The 16,081-nt window shown below is 37.5% G+C and overlaps 1 protein-coding gene across 5 annotated transcripts in view; it reads left to right on the forward strand.

Moving 5' to 3' along the window:
• Positions 1-16,081, forward strand: part of SLC25A12 (solute carrier family 25 member 12) — a 205,237-nt gene that overhangs the window by 120,372 nt on the left and 68,784 nt on the right. For all 5 annotated transcript variants that reach the window (XM_072810919.1, XM_072810918.1, XM_072810920.1 and 2 more), the window contains exons 3-4: positions 3,391-3,533; positions 15,057-15,172. In XM_072810919.1, the coding sequence (XP_072667020.1) occupies positions 3,391-3,533; positions 15,057-15,172 (259 nt within the window). The remainder of the gene's footprint in view (positions 1-3,390; positions 3,534-15,056; positions 15,173-16,081) is intronic.

Raw genomic sequence — 16,081 nt, forward strand, 5'->3', positions numbered from 1 at the left:
TTAGACTGAAAGATCCTTTTTGTCTGTTTGCAATTAAAATCGAATTTTACCTTCAAGGCCTATTCTAAATGTTACTGTCTCCTTCCTACTGCAGCCCATTTCACCTGTCCGTGGAATGAACACTCCTTTTTGGATCCCATAGTACATTTCCGATACCACTGCTTGGCTCTCATAGTCTAGTGAATTGTTGACTTGTCAGTGTCTTCAAATTCTATTTTTAGACTTCCTTGGGTTGATTCCTCTTTCCAGTTGCAGTAGTCTTCTGACATTATGCCTTTCCCCCTCCTCCTGCCTGTTCTTAACTCTGTAGTTTTCTGATTTTGGTAAAACATGTCAGATTTTAAAGAACACTGAAGAACAAAAAACAAAAGTAGTTGACAGGAATTAGTAGAATCCACATGGTATTAGTATTAATACCATATAGTTTATTTCTTCTTCTATGTTAACAAACTTACTGTTTTGTAATGTCAAAGATTATTTAGTCTTCATTTTGTAGATGTGCAATATATCTAGAAGCCTGGGAGGAGAACGGAATTGTTGAAGGACTCAGTGAGTTACTACTGGTGGAGCCAGGACCTAAAACTTAGGACCGTTTCAGGAATGATTTTTATAGCATGTAGAGAGAATATGACCTTTTTTGGGGGGTGATATTTGTTAGGTGCATTTGGTAGTCCAAGCTAGGAGAAATAGGTTTACCTTAGGCTACTTCTTGCACAGGCTAATATAGCATTGGCTGTGATAGCCTCTGTGGTGTGTTTTAGAATATGACAAAGGAAACATTTTTTATTTAATTCCCTCTTTGTTGAAAGAGCTTGTTGCTTGGTTTAGTCAGATTCACAAATGAGACCATTTGAAATGCTTAACCAAAAAACAAACCAATAGTCCTTTGCTTTGATCCTTCCCATCCCTGTCTTGTTTCCCAGAAGCAACCATTTCTAACTCTTAGCTATTTATTTTGGTACTTTCTTTCATATTTCTGTACTGCTATTTCTAGACATTATTAACTTCCTTTGATAGTAGTTGAGTACTTCCTTATACTACTTCCTTGTCCTTCTCCCTTCATTCCTCTCAGTATGTTTATAATTGTTATTAAATTAATATCTGATATTTATTATGACTATAAATACTGTTTGAGTCAAGTCACGTATTATTTTTGTACAACAAAAAAATTATTTCATAATTTACTTTCTCATAGAGCTAAAAATTACCTAATTTTTCATTTACTTGGTTCATGCCCCCCCCCCCCTTTTTAAAGGTTTTATTTTTTATTCATGAGAGACACAGAGAGAGGCTGAGGCATAGGCAGAGGGAGAAGCAGGCTCCCCACTGGGAGCCCAATGTGGGACTCGATCCCAGGACCCCAGGATCACAACCTGAGCCAAAGGCAGACACTCAACCACTGAGCCACCCAGGTGCCCCTCATGCCCTCTTTTTTTTTTTTTTTTTTTTATTTATTTATTTTTTTTATTTATGATAGTCACAGAGAGAGAGAGAGAGAGGCAGAGACACAGGCAGAGGGAGAAGCAGGCTCCATGTACCGGGAGCCTGACGTGGGATTTGATCCCGGATCTCCAGGATCGCGCCCTGGGCCAAAGGCAGGCGCCAAACCGCTGCGCCACCCAGGGATCCCTCATGCCCTCTTTTTAATGGAGCAAATTCTCCTGTAGCTTCCTGAGAAGGTACATGATGGGGAAAAGTATTGAGAACATGGGTATCTCAAAGTACTTTTATTTTTTTATTATTTTTTAAAGATTTATCCATTTTATTATTTGAGTTTTGTTTTGTTTTAGAGATTTTATTTATTTGAGAAAGAGAGAGAGAGAGAGCACAAGCCAGGTGGGAAGGGTACAGGGAGAAGAAGCTCCCTTAGCAGGGAGCCCAATGTGGGACTTGATCCCAGGACCCTGGATCATGACCTGAGCCACCCAGGTGCCCCAGATTTATCCATTTTAGAGAGAGGGTGCGTGTGCACAGGCAGGGGGAGGGGCAGAGGAGGAGAGAGAGAATTGCAAGCAGACTCCCTGCTGAGCACCCATCTAGCCAAGGTACTCAATCCCATGACCTTGAGACCATGACCTGAATCGAAACCAAGAGTTGGTGACCCAATCAAGTGAGCCACCCAGATACCCCTCAGAGTAGTTTTAATCTACCCTTACAACTGATTGAAAGTTGCCTCAGTTTAGAATTCTAGGCTGGAAATAATTTAGTTTAGAATTTTCAAGGTCTTACTCCATTGTTTTCAAGCTTTCAGTGTTTCTGTTGAGAAAGGCTTGATGCTTTGTAGGTGACCATTTTTTTCCTCTCTAAAAACTTTTAGGATTTTCTCTTTCTTCTGACGTTCTGTCATTTTTTGATGGGCCAAGTCCTGGTGTGGGTTTTTGTTTTGTTTGTTTTAGTATATTATGGTTAGCACTTAGTGAACCCTTGTATTCTTCAATTCTGGGAAATTTTCTGATGTTACTACTTTGATAGTTGACTAAATCAGCTGCAACCCAAAGAGGAGAGCTTTGGTTGTTCATCTTTGATCATGCCATAGTACATAAAACCCTTAAAATAATGAGGCTTATATTTGATAGGCAGGTATTATTATTTTCTTTGTAAACATTGACATAAAAACAGAATATTTTTGTTTCTTTTTTCCAGCTACTGGAATGTAGAACAAATACCTATGGTGGAAGGTCTTGTTTGTCATGCTTTTTCTCATTTGTTTCACTTTCTGAGATTTGGCAGTCTCATGTGTTGTGTCATCTCCCGCCCTGTGCTCTTGTAGGTGGGAAGCTCCTGGGAGTCTACAGGTGTCAGCTTCTCATTCTCAGGTCTTGGTTAACTCAGCTGCCCTTTCACCTTTCTTCATCTTTCTCATATTTCTTCTCTTAATGTATTATATGTTTCATTAAGATAAAAGTCAAGTAACAAAATTCACCATTTTAACCATTTGAAAGTTTATAGTGCTGTGTTCTTTAGTATAGTTACAATGTTGTGTGGCCATTGCCAGGACATTTTCATTGCTCCCAAGAAAAACCTCACCTATGTTAAAGCAGTTACTCCCATTTTTCCCCTCTTCTCAGTTCTTAGCAACTATGCTTCTGCTTTCTGTCACTGTGGACATTTCATATAAAAGAGGTTATACCTTCTGTGGCCTTTTGTGTTTGGCTTCTTTAACTTGCAATGTCTTCAAGGTTTGTGCACGTTGTCGCACGTATCAGCACTTGGCTGATGTTCTTCAGTCAGGTTCTGAGTGTTTTTCACTATCCAGAGAAAAGTCCTACATTTATTATCTTTATTTGAATTTTGATACTGGTCTTTAATTTATCTTTTCACAAAATACTTTTGGCTACAGGATGATGTTGAATAATTTTAATTTTTAAGTATATGTTATTCATTTTTTAGTATGCCAGTACTGAGGTTGATGGAGAACATTACATGACCCCAGAAGACTTTGTCCAGCGCTATCTTGGACTGTACAATGATCCAAACAGCAATCCGAAGATAGTGCAGCTCTTGGCAGGAGTAGCCGATCAAACCAAGGATGGGTAAGAACCTTTATACATTTTTTGAGTGTGAATATTCTGCAGTATCTTACTAAAAAATAGTAAGCCCTAAGTTTACCTATGACCATCTGGCATTTTAATATTAGTTAACCGTACCTTTTCTTAGAAGTTTATAAAAAATGTAACTTGCTGCCATTATCAAGGATTTGGCATAACTAACCTCCCTTTCTTTCTTTTTGGAAAGAAAACTACGTGTAAAAAGCCATATGTTATATTGAATAATTTGAACAGAATGGTTTTCAGATAACTAAGTGTATTTTTTTCACTCATACAACAAATATTGGGTACCTACTATGTTTTAGGCAATGTTCTAAGGCCTAGCATTACATCAGTGAATAAACTGCTAAGTGCAAAAGCAGTATACAAATTTAAAAGTAAACTATAGCATGTTAGGCTATAAGTGCTAGGAAGAAGAATAAATCAGGGAAGAATTTAGAGAGTGGCATTTATTCATTTATCTGTCTACTCATTTATTTGACAAACATTTATTAAACAACCGCCATTAGCCAGGCACTGTTGGGCCTTAGTAATACAAGCACAAATAAAAGGGGTTCCTGGCCTTAACTCATGGCCTAATGAGAAAGAGGATGAGTAAACAAAATGATACTTTGGGAATAAAGTGTTATAATAGAACCATATGAAAGATACAAAGGACACTCACAAAAGTATGGTTAACCCTGTTTTGGGTGGTCAGGACAGCATGATAGAAGAGGTGATTATGGAGTGAAATCTGGCAAGATGAACAAGAAGTTGCTGGTAGGAGATAAGTAGGAGAATTCCAGGAAAGGGAATAGCAATGGTATGAAACATCAAGGGTAGTGTGCATGTGTGTGCCTATATGCTTCTGTGTGTGTGTGTGTGTGTGTGTGTGTGTGTGTGTGTGTGTGTGTGTGTTTGGGGAGTGACATTGGGGAAGTTGTGTTACATGTACCTTCCTGGGGCTATGGTGTGGCTTTGTTGCTGTTGGAGTTGTGATTGGAGTGGAGGTGGGAACCTTGTGTGCTAAGCTTTGACTGTATCCTGTAGGTTCGTGACTTAGTCTTGGAGGTATTTTTAGCCTGGCAGTGTATGGGTGTGTTCAGTCACAGAAATAGCGAGGTGCATCATACTAGAGTGTCAGTTTACTGAGGGGAAAAACACACCATTTTTATATTAAAATTAAATATGAGTGTATTATAGAGCAAATGGATTATTTTTGTGAATTATAAAGAGAATTTTGTCATGCTTTGTTGAGTTCCAAGCTACATCCTTAGGCCTTCAAAGGCCCATGTTCTTTCTCCTATTTGTAGAGGTAGTTGTGTGAAAAACTAGGCAATGTGGAGCTGCTAAAAGTTATTTCCATTACCACAGATATGATCAGATTTTAGAAAAATGGTAGGTTGGAGTAGGGCAAGACTTGCATGCAGTGAAATCCATTTAGGAGACAATCGTGGTAGTTAAAGTAGAAATGTTGGTATCTAAGTTCTTTGAATCCAGGGTTAGTATTGTATTCATTCGTATTTTCCCAGAGAATCTAGTATAATGCATAAAATCTACTATGAGTATTTTATATCTTAGATAAAGATTTTATATAATTTATAATGGTAGATATTGTAGAGCTTGGAAACATTTTGTGATGGGTCTCTAAAAAAGTCAGATCAGGGGCTCCTGGCTGGCTCAGTTGGAAGAGGTTATGAGTTTGAGCCCCACGTTGGGTGTAGAGATTCCTTTAAAAAATAAAAAAATTAGAAAGTCAAATCAGCTGATAAGGTACTATGGACCATTTAGTCATTGGATTTTCAATAGTGATTAGACAGTAATATATATGAAAATTCTTTTTTAAATCAGAATTCATTCTTCAAAATTATTTAAGGTAACATATACACTTAGATCTTTTAGAAACTATAAGAGTATTGTCATTAATTTGGCCTGAGGCCTGCTTTCAGAGTACCCATATCTGGTCCATCTCAGTACATGTATTTTTTTTGAAGCTTCATGTGATTCTCCCAAACTCAGTTGCATTGTTAATGTGGTTAAATGGAATCAAGGGTTTAAGTTGCCAGAGTAGATCAAAGATGGATTTGGCTAGTGAACTATCTAGTAATTTGATAATGTTCACCTACAAATAAACCTGTTTCTCTTTGTAAAAAATAAATCTTTTTTTCCTCTTCCCCCCCAAAAGGTAAATATTTTCTATTTCAGATTTTTAAAAACTCCTTAAACTTCCTTTTTTCATCTCTTTGGAATGAGTCAGATTGGGATTGGATAGGAAATCTGATTCAAAGAGTTAAAGCATAAAAATTATAAATGAATTTATGAAACATATAGGTTATTTCTAAAAGGAGAGGAAGATGGAATTTTCTAGAAATACAGCAAATTTTTTTAGAGGGAGGAGGGGCAAAAGAAAGGGAGAGAGAGAGGCTCTTAAGCAGGCTCCATGCCTGGCACAGAGCCCCATGTGGGGCTTGATCTCATAAGCCTGAGATCACGACCAGAGCCAAAATCAAGAGTTGGATGCTTAACCAACGGAGCCACCCAGGCATCCCGAAACACAGCAATTCTTAACCTCCTATTCAATGGCTTGTCTTCAGGGGTTCCTGAACTTGCTGGAATATAATGCAAAATGAGTGAATTTGTATTTTCATTTTTCTGAGGAGAAAAATGCCAGATTTAAGAAGGGGGGGGTCTGTGAATTCAAAAAAGTTTAAGTATCCTTATTAATGTTTCTTTAATACTTGTAATTCAAGAGAATCAAAAACTTTGATATCATTAAATTATTCTGAGTAGCCAACCCTTGCTCACTTAACATTTAAGGAAAATGGACCCAGAGAGGTTGATTGATTTGCCCAATAACAGAAAATACTCTTAATTTTTAGTCCATTTTCCTTCTTATAATCATCTTTTAAAAACTTCTCTTTTTCCCCTATTTTCTGTTTTCCACTCCTTTACCCAGAGCAGTGATGAAAGATTAGAATAGTGCAGTTGTTACTTTTTTTTTTTTTCCCCAAGAGGTATTCCTTGGTTCTCTGGTAGTTTTTTGATGAGAGTCTTATAGGTACAGGTAGTTTGAAATAGCATCATATAATATTGTTTATAATTACTCAAGACCAAATCTCAATGAATAGAACTAGTATAGGCAGGTCTAAGTGATTTAGTTAATAAGTGTGGAAAAAAGCAGATTTAGGAGTGGAGTGGTCAGTACCATACCTTTTTGTGCTCTGGACTCCCTCACCCCCTGCTTCATGTTTCCTTAGCATGTAAAATACCCCATTCCTCTTCCCCATTTCCTTTCTTCCAGTAGATAGTAAAATAAGCAGGAATGTTTTGATACAGGTGTTTGCTTGCAAAACCATGTAGAAGCAATATTATATGGTATAAATAGCATGATGGGTTGTCTAAAAGTAAAACCTATTAGCCAAGTATTATTTGTGAGATTGTGGCTTAAACTTTGAAGATGTGGTTATATAATGAAAAGCAAAATGGTTTTATGCAGATTTTGGGAACTATTATTGTGTGATCTCATCTAAAATGTTTAGACAGTTGCTTGTTTGAAACTGTAACTTCTAGAATTGTAGTTTCTATATTTAGCTCTAGTCAGAATTTCATCTGGAAGTTCTATTCTCCTATAATGTATAAGACTATTATTTTTCTTTTTAGTTTTTCACAGCTGTTTTCCTTTAATGTTCTACATACATATAAAAAATGTTTTTAAAAGATTTATTTATTTATTTTAGAGACAGGGAGAGAGCACAGCGGTGGTGGGGGGGGCGAGCAATGAGGAGCAGAAGGAGAGAGAAACCCAAGCAGACTCCCCACTGAGTGCGGAGCCAGACCCAGGGCTCCATCTCACCACCTTAGATCATGACCTAAGCTGAAATAAAGAGTTGGATGCTTAACTGACTGCACTACCCAGGCACCCCAAAAGAAAAAGTATTCTTCATGCCTATAGAAAAACCTTTTATGCAGAAATCTTGGTTGTTTTAAAAATTACAAAATTAACATATTGATATTTTGAAATTTCATTAGTTTCCATTCAGTAAATTTAAAAGTAGAAAAATTTTAAAGCATCTGATTCATAAAATATTTTATTTCAGAGTAATAGAATGAATACATGTTCTTTGTAAAAAGTCAAGCAGCAGGTATGATAAAAAGTGAGGTGCCGCTCATCCTCATTAAAAGAAAAACCATTTATTAAAGTATGAACTAAGCAATGGTTTCTTCATTCCAGTTAGTGGCTTGTGGTTTGCATTTGTTCTGCTTAAGTCTTGATCAGCCCTTCTAACAATAGGGGAATTCATTGCAGGATACAGGGAAAAGAGCCTTTAAAAGTATTCTGGAGCATGTTTGGTTTATGTTCATGGATAACAGGCTATTTCTTGCTTTATGAAATATATTGTTGCATTATCATGTGGTATAAAATGCCTGTGGCTTAAAAACAGATAAGGAGCATATCAGAGAGACAAAGTGGTCCATTTTCCCCACCCTACTTCTTCCCAGGATTTTATAATGAAAATTCAAACATTCAGGAAAATTGAAAGAATTTTACAGTATACACTTACATACCTATCATATTCTACCATTAACGTTTTTCTATGCTTCCTTTTTCATATATATATATATATATCCTTCTATTTTTCCATCAATCCATCTTATTTTTTCACACATTTCAGAATAAATTGCAACATTGCATAAATATTTCAGCATGCATATTATTAACTGGATTTCAGTATTTGTTTTGAGTTTTTTATTTTATTTTATTTTACTTTATTTTATTTTTTAAGACCTTTATTTCTCACAGTTCTGGAGCCTAGGAAGTCCAAGATCAAGGAGTTGGCAGATTTAGTGTTCATTAAAGGCTGCTTTCTAGTATATAGATGAAGCTGTCTTTTCTTTAGATTTTATTTGTTCATGAGAGACACACACAGATCGAGAGAGAGAGAGAGAGAGAGAGAGGCAGACACACAGGCAGAGGGAGAAGCAGGCTTCATGCAGGGAGGAGAAGCAGGCTTCATGCAGGTCTCCAGGATCAGGCCCTGGGCTGAAGGCGGCACTAAACCGTTGAGCCACCCAGGCTGCCCCTGAGTGTTTTTTTTAGATGTAAAATTTACACATAATGACAAATACAAAACTTCCAGATACATTTGCAGAATTTTGATAAATGCATATATCTGGGTAACCTCAGATGACTTTTGTTATATTAAAATATATATAATGAAATTTAAGATTTTTAAAAAAGATTTTATTTATTCATGAGAGACACAGACAGAGGCAGAGACACAGGCAGAGGGAGAAGCAGGCTCCATGCAGGGAGCCCGATGTGGGACTCGATCCCGGGTCTCTGGGATCATACCCTCGGCTGAAGTTGGTGCTAAACCGCTGAGCTACCTGGACTGCCCGAAATTTAAGATTTTAACTATTTTTCAAGAATATAGTTCGGTGGCATTAAGTATATTCCTATTATTGTACTGCTGTCATCACCATCCATTACCACCGTTTTTTTTTTTTTTTTTTTCATCTTCTAATACTGAAACTCTGTACCCATTAAATAATGAGACCCTGTTTTGCCCCCAAACTCAGCCCCTAATAACCTCTATTCTACTTTCTGGTTCTAGTAAGTTTGACTATGCTAGGTACTTTATATGCATTGATAGTGTAATAGTTTTCCTTTTGTGTTTGATTTATTTCGCTTAGTCTGTTGTTTTTAAGATTCATCCACGTTACAGCATGTATCAGAATTTCATTCCTTTTTAAGGCTGAATAATATGAAGTTATGTATTTTTAAGTTGCTGATGATTTTGTGTTTTTTTTTTTCTTTTTTGAGATTATTAGAGAGTGCGCAAGAGAGAATGTGTGTGCATGTACGCTCACTCTGTGGGGCAGGGCAGAGGTAGAGGGAAGAGTTTCAGGCAGATTTTCTGTGCTGAGCCCTGGTGGGTGGCCAATAAAGTGGTGGTTGGATCTCACCACCCTGAGATCAGGACCTGAGCTGAGAGCATGACCTGAGTCAGGGGCTTACCTCAAGTGCACCCTCGTGCCCCTGCTTTTGTATTTCTCAATTAACCTTTCTTCAAATAAATCACTCTATGTAGCAAAAGTACCTGAGTATTGAGGATTGGCTGAGCATTCCCCCAATACTTTCTTATAATAATAGTTTACTTCAAATACCAGGTACCCTTTCTATTTTTTCATCTGTAACTTTAAATTTGGGGAGCAGGCAAGAATACATACACTGAGTAGAAAGACGGAGTTGAGAATCTTTCACTGACTTGTGCGTGTCTTTCAGCATATTACTTTTGGACTTTCTAAGGTCCTTCTGGATTTCCCTTTTTGAATATACTGATAGAGAAATGTAGATATTTATTGAAAAAACATTTTATTTATTTATTAGTGGGAGAGAACACACAAGCCAGGGGGAAGGGAGCAGAAGGGGAGGGAGAAGGAAGGGGAAAGAATCTCAGACTGGGTGCAGAGCTGGACTTGGGGCTCAACTTCGTGACTCCAAGATCATGACCTGAACTGAAACCAAGAGTCTGAGGCTTAACTGACTGAGCCACCTAGGCACTCCAAGAAATGTAGATATTTAAAGTCCACAGACTTTATATTTTAGACAAGATCTGCTTAGTTGGAAACCTACATGGTTTCACAAGGTTGGGTGTAGATTAACCGATGGGCCCTGGTGTCTGTGAAGAGGCAGCCTGTGCTTTGGCTCCAGGGACCTGGTGCTCCTTGGGACCAGAAACCTGTTGCCCACACTTGTAGTTTAACAAGAGAAACCAGAAAACTGGATATTTGGGTGAAGTACTTATGATTTCCTAATGTCGGTAACATAACTAAAAATATACTTCACATGCCAGAAAAAACATGTGTGGGCCAAATTCTGTCTGCCAGCTGATTTTTATAATCTTTGCTAGTTATGGAAAAAGTCTTTTACCTCTTTCTTCTCATAAATACAGAAAATTTTGCTACCAAGTATGAAATGTTGCTGTAAAGCTACATATTCTATATTTCAGGGTGATTGTATTTTTTTTAAAGATCAAAAAAAAATTATTCATTTGAGATAGAGAGAGGGAGAGTATGAGCAGAGGGAGAGGGAGAAGCAGACTCCCCACTGAGCCAGGACCTCGTCATGGGCCTTGATCCCAGGACCCAGAGACTACCATCTGAGCCAAAGGCAGACACTTAACCATCTGAGCCAGCCAGGTACCCCAGGGTGACTGTGTGTGTGTGTGTGTTTTTTTTTTTTTTTAAGATTTATTTCTTTATTTATGATAGAGAGAGAGAGAGAGAGAGAGGCAGAGACACAGGAGGAGGGAGAAGCAGGGTCCACACCAGGAGCCTGACATGGGACTTGATCCTGGGACTCCAGGATCATGGCCTGGGCCAAAGGCAGGTGCTAAACCGCTGAGCCACCCAGGGATCCCCGGTGACTGTGTTTTTGATGTCAGATTCCTGGGACTGTTTTTGGAAAAAACAGAATGTTTGGGTTTTGTTTTTTAATCCATCATCAGCCTAGTAGTTACTTTTTATTTTTTAAATTACTTTTATAATCAAAAGAAATAATGCTAAATGATGCTAAAAACTTCAAACATTTCAGAAATATATAATGTAGAAAATGAAGGCCTTCTCTAAGTCCTCCCCTATATCATTATTTTGTGTTTATATATTCTTTTTTTTTTTAAGATTTTATTTATTTATTCATGAGACACAGAGAGAGAGAGAGGGACACAGACACAGGCAGAGGGAGAAAAGTAGGTTGCATGCAGGGAACCCGACATGGGACTAGATCCTTGGTCTCCAGGGTCACACTCTAGGCCGAACATGGTGCTAAACCGCTGAGCCACCCGGGCTGCCCTATTTTGTGTTATATATTCTTTTATTTTTTAAAAAATATTTTTATTTATTTATTTATTTATTTATTCAGAGAGAGAGAGAGAGAGAGAGGCAGAGACACAGGCAGAGGGAAAAGCAGGCTCCATGCAGGAAGCCCGACGTGGGACTCGATCCCAGGTCTCCAGGATCACACCCCCGGCTGTAGGCGGTGCTAAACTGCTGCGCCACCAGGGCTGCCCTGTGTTATATATTCTTGTTAAAACCACTTACTAGTCATTGCTTTTTAGGAGTGTTTGGATACCTGATATGTTATAACTTCATTTGTTTTTAGTACTTTAGAATTTGTTTAATGACAACCACACTTTTGAGTATTATAGTTTTTAGTAATACACCAATGCATAAAGTGTATTATGATATGTGACCAGATAGTTTGATTATTGTTCTTCCCAGGATTCATTAGGTAATCAATCTCCTAATTTCACCAAAGATTCTTCAGCAGGGACACAGTGAAGGCATAGTCTTTAGTGTCCTGAATAATACCACAACAAGGCCTTTTCCACAATAAAGGGAAAGTCATAGAATACACATTGCTTTGAATATAATGTAACTTGTGGAGCTTAAACATATTTCAAAGTACTTAACAGAAAATGAAACTTTGAGTTTTAAATATGTCTTAGATGAATAGGAGCATAACATGAAATGTAAAATGTCATTCCTAATGTGTTGAGAAGTATGGCTTTCTAAAAAACTTTTTGTTTTGTTTGTTTGTTTAAAGATTTTATTCATTCATTCATGAGAGACACAGAGAGAGAGAGGGAGGCAGACACACAGGCAGAAGGAGAAGCAGGCTCCATGCAGGGAGCCTGATGTGGGACTTGATCCCGGGACTCCAGGATCATGCTCTGGACCGAAGGCAGGCACTAAACCGCTGAGCCACCCAGGGATCCCCTCTAAAAAACTTTGTATTCCAAATTAAACTTATTCAAGAATATTTACAAGTTCCATTTTTTTTTAATTATTAAAAAATATTTTATTTATTCATGAGAGAGACAGAGGCAGAGACATAGTCACAAAGAGAAACAGGCTCTATGCAGGAAGCCTGATATGGGACTCGATCCCAGACATCTGGGATCATGCCCTGAGCCAAAGGCAGATGCTGAATCAAACCTGTGTTCTGTAACAAGCCTATCTTTTTGCAAGGAAACAGTGAATTAGGGCAGCATGGGTGGCTCAGCGGTTTAGCGCCACCTTCAGCCCAGGGCGTGATCCTGGACACCTGGGATGGAGTCCCACATCGGGCTCCCTGCATGGATCCTGCTTCTCCCTCTGCCTGTGTCTCTGCCTCTCTCTCTCTCTGTCTCTCATGAATAAATAAATAAAATCTTAAAAAAAAAAAACAGTGAATTACATAATTACTCTAATAACAATTTTGCACGGGGCACTAAAAATGTATAGTGTGCTGCTGTAGGGGTGTGAAGGATTATGTAAAGTCATCTGGGGACTCTGAGATGGTCCTTTAGAGGAAGTGATACTAGAGCTGAGCTATATAAAGATGGGTACCAATTAAATGGGCAAAAGTTTGGAGATGATGGGATGATTCTAAGGAGAATGAAGTGCTGAGTGATGATCCTGATTGGAAGGAACATGGATGAAGAATGAATGGGTTGGAGTGCAGAGACCAAGGGGGAGGTGTATAGAGAGATCAGATCCTGAGGGGCTAGAAGCCACATTAAAGATTATAGGTCTCTTCCTTTCTATAGGATAACTGTAAATGTGTTGCCCAAACCAGGCCATTTGAGAATAAAAGGTGACACCATTACTAATATAAATAAGTAAATAAATAAATCAGTATATATATTTATAAAAAACAGATTTTTATAGTGCTGTTAATTGAATACTAGTCACTTACCAATAGCAGCAACAGGGTATGGGATCTTTGTAGCTTGCTTTGGAAGACGACTAGCATATGCCAACTCTATAAGATCATTGAAGGTGGGGTGCCTGGGTGGCTTAGTTAAGTGTCTGGCTCCTTATTTTGGCTCAAGTCATGATCTCAGGGTCATGAGATTGAGCCCTAAGTTGGGCTCCACGCTGGGTGTGGAGCCCGCTTGATATTCTCTGCACTCCCTCACACCTGCTCATGCTCTCTCCCCCTCGTCCCAAAAAAGATCATTGAAGAAAATTGTGTAATTTTGGCCACTGGCTAATTTCATAACCCTGAGTATTCTAGGACTCAATATGCTTTCATTTCCCCTCTTTTGTTCTGAATTTTCCTTTAAAAAATGTATCTTCTTTAAAAAAATTTTTTTTAAATAGACTTTGCACCCAATGTGGAGCCCAACACAGGGTTTAAACTCATGACCCTGAGATTTGGACCTGAACTGAGATCAAGAGTTGGATGCTTAACTGACTGAGTCACCCAGGTGCCTCTAAAAAATGTATTACTGACATTTCAATCATATAAAACAGAGACTAGGGTAGTGAATTCAATATCCTAATCACCAGTTTTTAGTAATTATAAAAGTAATTATTAAGTTTGTTTTATTTATACCTCCTCCCATTCTTTCATCCCCTGGATTATTTTGAAGCAAATTCCAGATGATGTATTTTGTTGTAAATATCTATGTGTATCTCAAAAAGATAAGAAAAGTTACCAAAACAAAACAAACCTCCTCAAAAACATTAACATCAATTTCTTAATATCATCAAGTATTTGTGTTATATTGTTATTACCATTTGCCAATTTTCTTATATATTAAAAGTTTTTTTTTTTACTTTGCTTGAATCAGAATCCAAATCTTATAATTAATTACTATATCTTTTAAGTCTTTTAAAAATATTTTTCATTTGGTTTTATTGAAGTTCGATTTGCCAACAAATATCTTTTAAGTCTTTTTTTTTTTTTTTAAGATTTTATTTATTTATTCATGACAGACACACAGAGAGCGAGGCAGAGACACAGGCAGAGGGAGAAGCAGGCTCCATGCAGGGAGCCTGACGTGGGACTCAAACCTGGGTCTCCAGGATCATACCCCGGGCTGAAGGCAGCACCAAACCACTGGGCCATCAGGGCTGCCCATCTTTTAAGTCCTTAATGAGGTTCTCCTCCATATTTTCTTTCAAAGTTTGTTATTGGGTTTTTTTTTGCAAGTACTTAGTATTCACCCTGTAGCTTCCTACAGTCTGCATTTATGCTGATTGTGTTTCTGTGGTGATGTTTAACATGTTCCTTTGTCCTTTGTATTTTCTGTAAATCGATTACACGGAAAGCAGTGTGTCTCAACATGGTGGGTAGAGGCCAGGGATGCTGCTAAACATGATACACTCGCTAGGAGGCCCCTACAACAAAGAATTATCGAGGTTAAAATGTACTGTTGAGTGCCATGGTTGAGAAATTATGATCTAGAGACTTTATCAGCTTCAGGTTTAATTCTTTTTGGTCTAGTTCTTTCCATTTTTGTGATTTTAGGAGTGATTGATGACTATCCAGGTCCTTTAATTTATTAGGGATTCACAAAAGGGTAGCATTCTAATTCTTCCTTCCTTCTTTATTATCTGGACTACCTCTCTAAAGAGAAACGTCCCTTTTTCAATTGTTTGGTTACCTTGAACTATAGATCATATAGTAAAGGTAGGTTAAATGCCTGATGTTTTCCCGTTCTTTACCAGCCCATAAAATCTTCTATTTTATTCCAGATTGATCTCCTATCAAGAGTTTTTGGCATTTGAATCTGTTTTATGTGCTCCAGATTCTATGTTCATAGTGGCTTTCCAGTTGTTTGACAAGAGTGGAAATGGAGAGGTGACATTTGGTAAGGAAAAAAAAAGATTATAAGGGATAAGTGAAGTCAGTAAGGCTGGTCCAGTCTTTAATTGCTAAATCTAGTAACTGCATAGATTGCCGCTTATTTAGGAGCTAGTCAATAAGTGAAGTATTGATATCCTAAAAGAATTTACACAGATAAAATTAAAACGGTGTATTTTACTAAAAGTATTAGACTATTGCAAAAAAGTAAAGAATCTAGGAATGCCGTTGCTCATTGAGTCATTGACACTTCCACATTCCTAAAATAGGTGGTGTAAAGTTTTCTTGTTCTGGGCTAGCCTGGGCAAAATTCTTTATGAAACAGACTGTGAACAACATGGAATAATCATGTCATTCTTTAAGGAATTTTTGGGTAGAGAGTGCAGAGCTTTTCAATAGCAGTTTGGAAAATTGCTAGGTCATTTTAACACCAAGAATGGAACTGAAGGAGGGAGTTAAGAATAGTTAGCATTCTCTAAACCCCCATTATAGATTTTTGGTTTTAGGAAACAAGCCTAGAATGTTGAAATTGGTATCTGTGTTAAATGTAGAAATTGATATAAATCCTTTGTTAGGCACATAATTTAGCACAGTGCCATTGTTTGACAAGCATATAAACTAAAATTTCTATTTGTAGCCATGTGTTAGTTTTTAAAGATGCATATTTGCAGCAATTTGTGTTTAAAGTGTCTGCTAATTTTTCTGGCAACAGGAGTTTCAATAAGAGCAATGCAGTATTTTCAAGGACCTTGAACCCACATTGCCCCCCCTTTTTTTTTTTTTTTTTACTTTTTTTTTATTGTAGTAAGACACATAAAATCTTAACCATTATTCAATCTCAACCATTTTTCAATGTATAGTTCAATAGTGTTGAGTATATTCACATTGTTGTGAAACAGATTTCCAGAACTTTTTC

This window comes from Canis lupus, chromosome 34, assembly GCF_048164855.1.
Source record: "Canis lupus baileyi chromosome 34, mCanLup2.hap1, whole genome shotgun sequence".
NCBI lineage: Eukaryota > Metazoa > Chordata > Mammalia > Carnivora > Canidae > Canis > Canis lupus.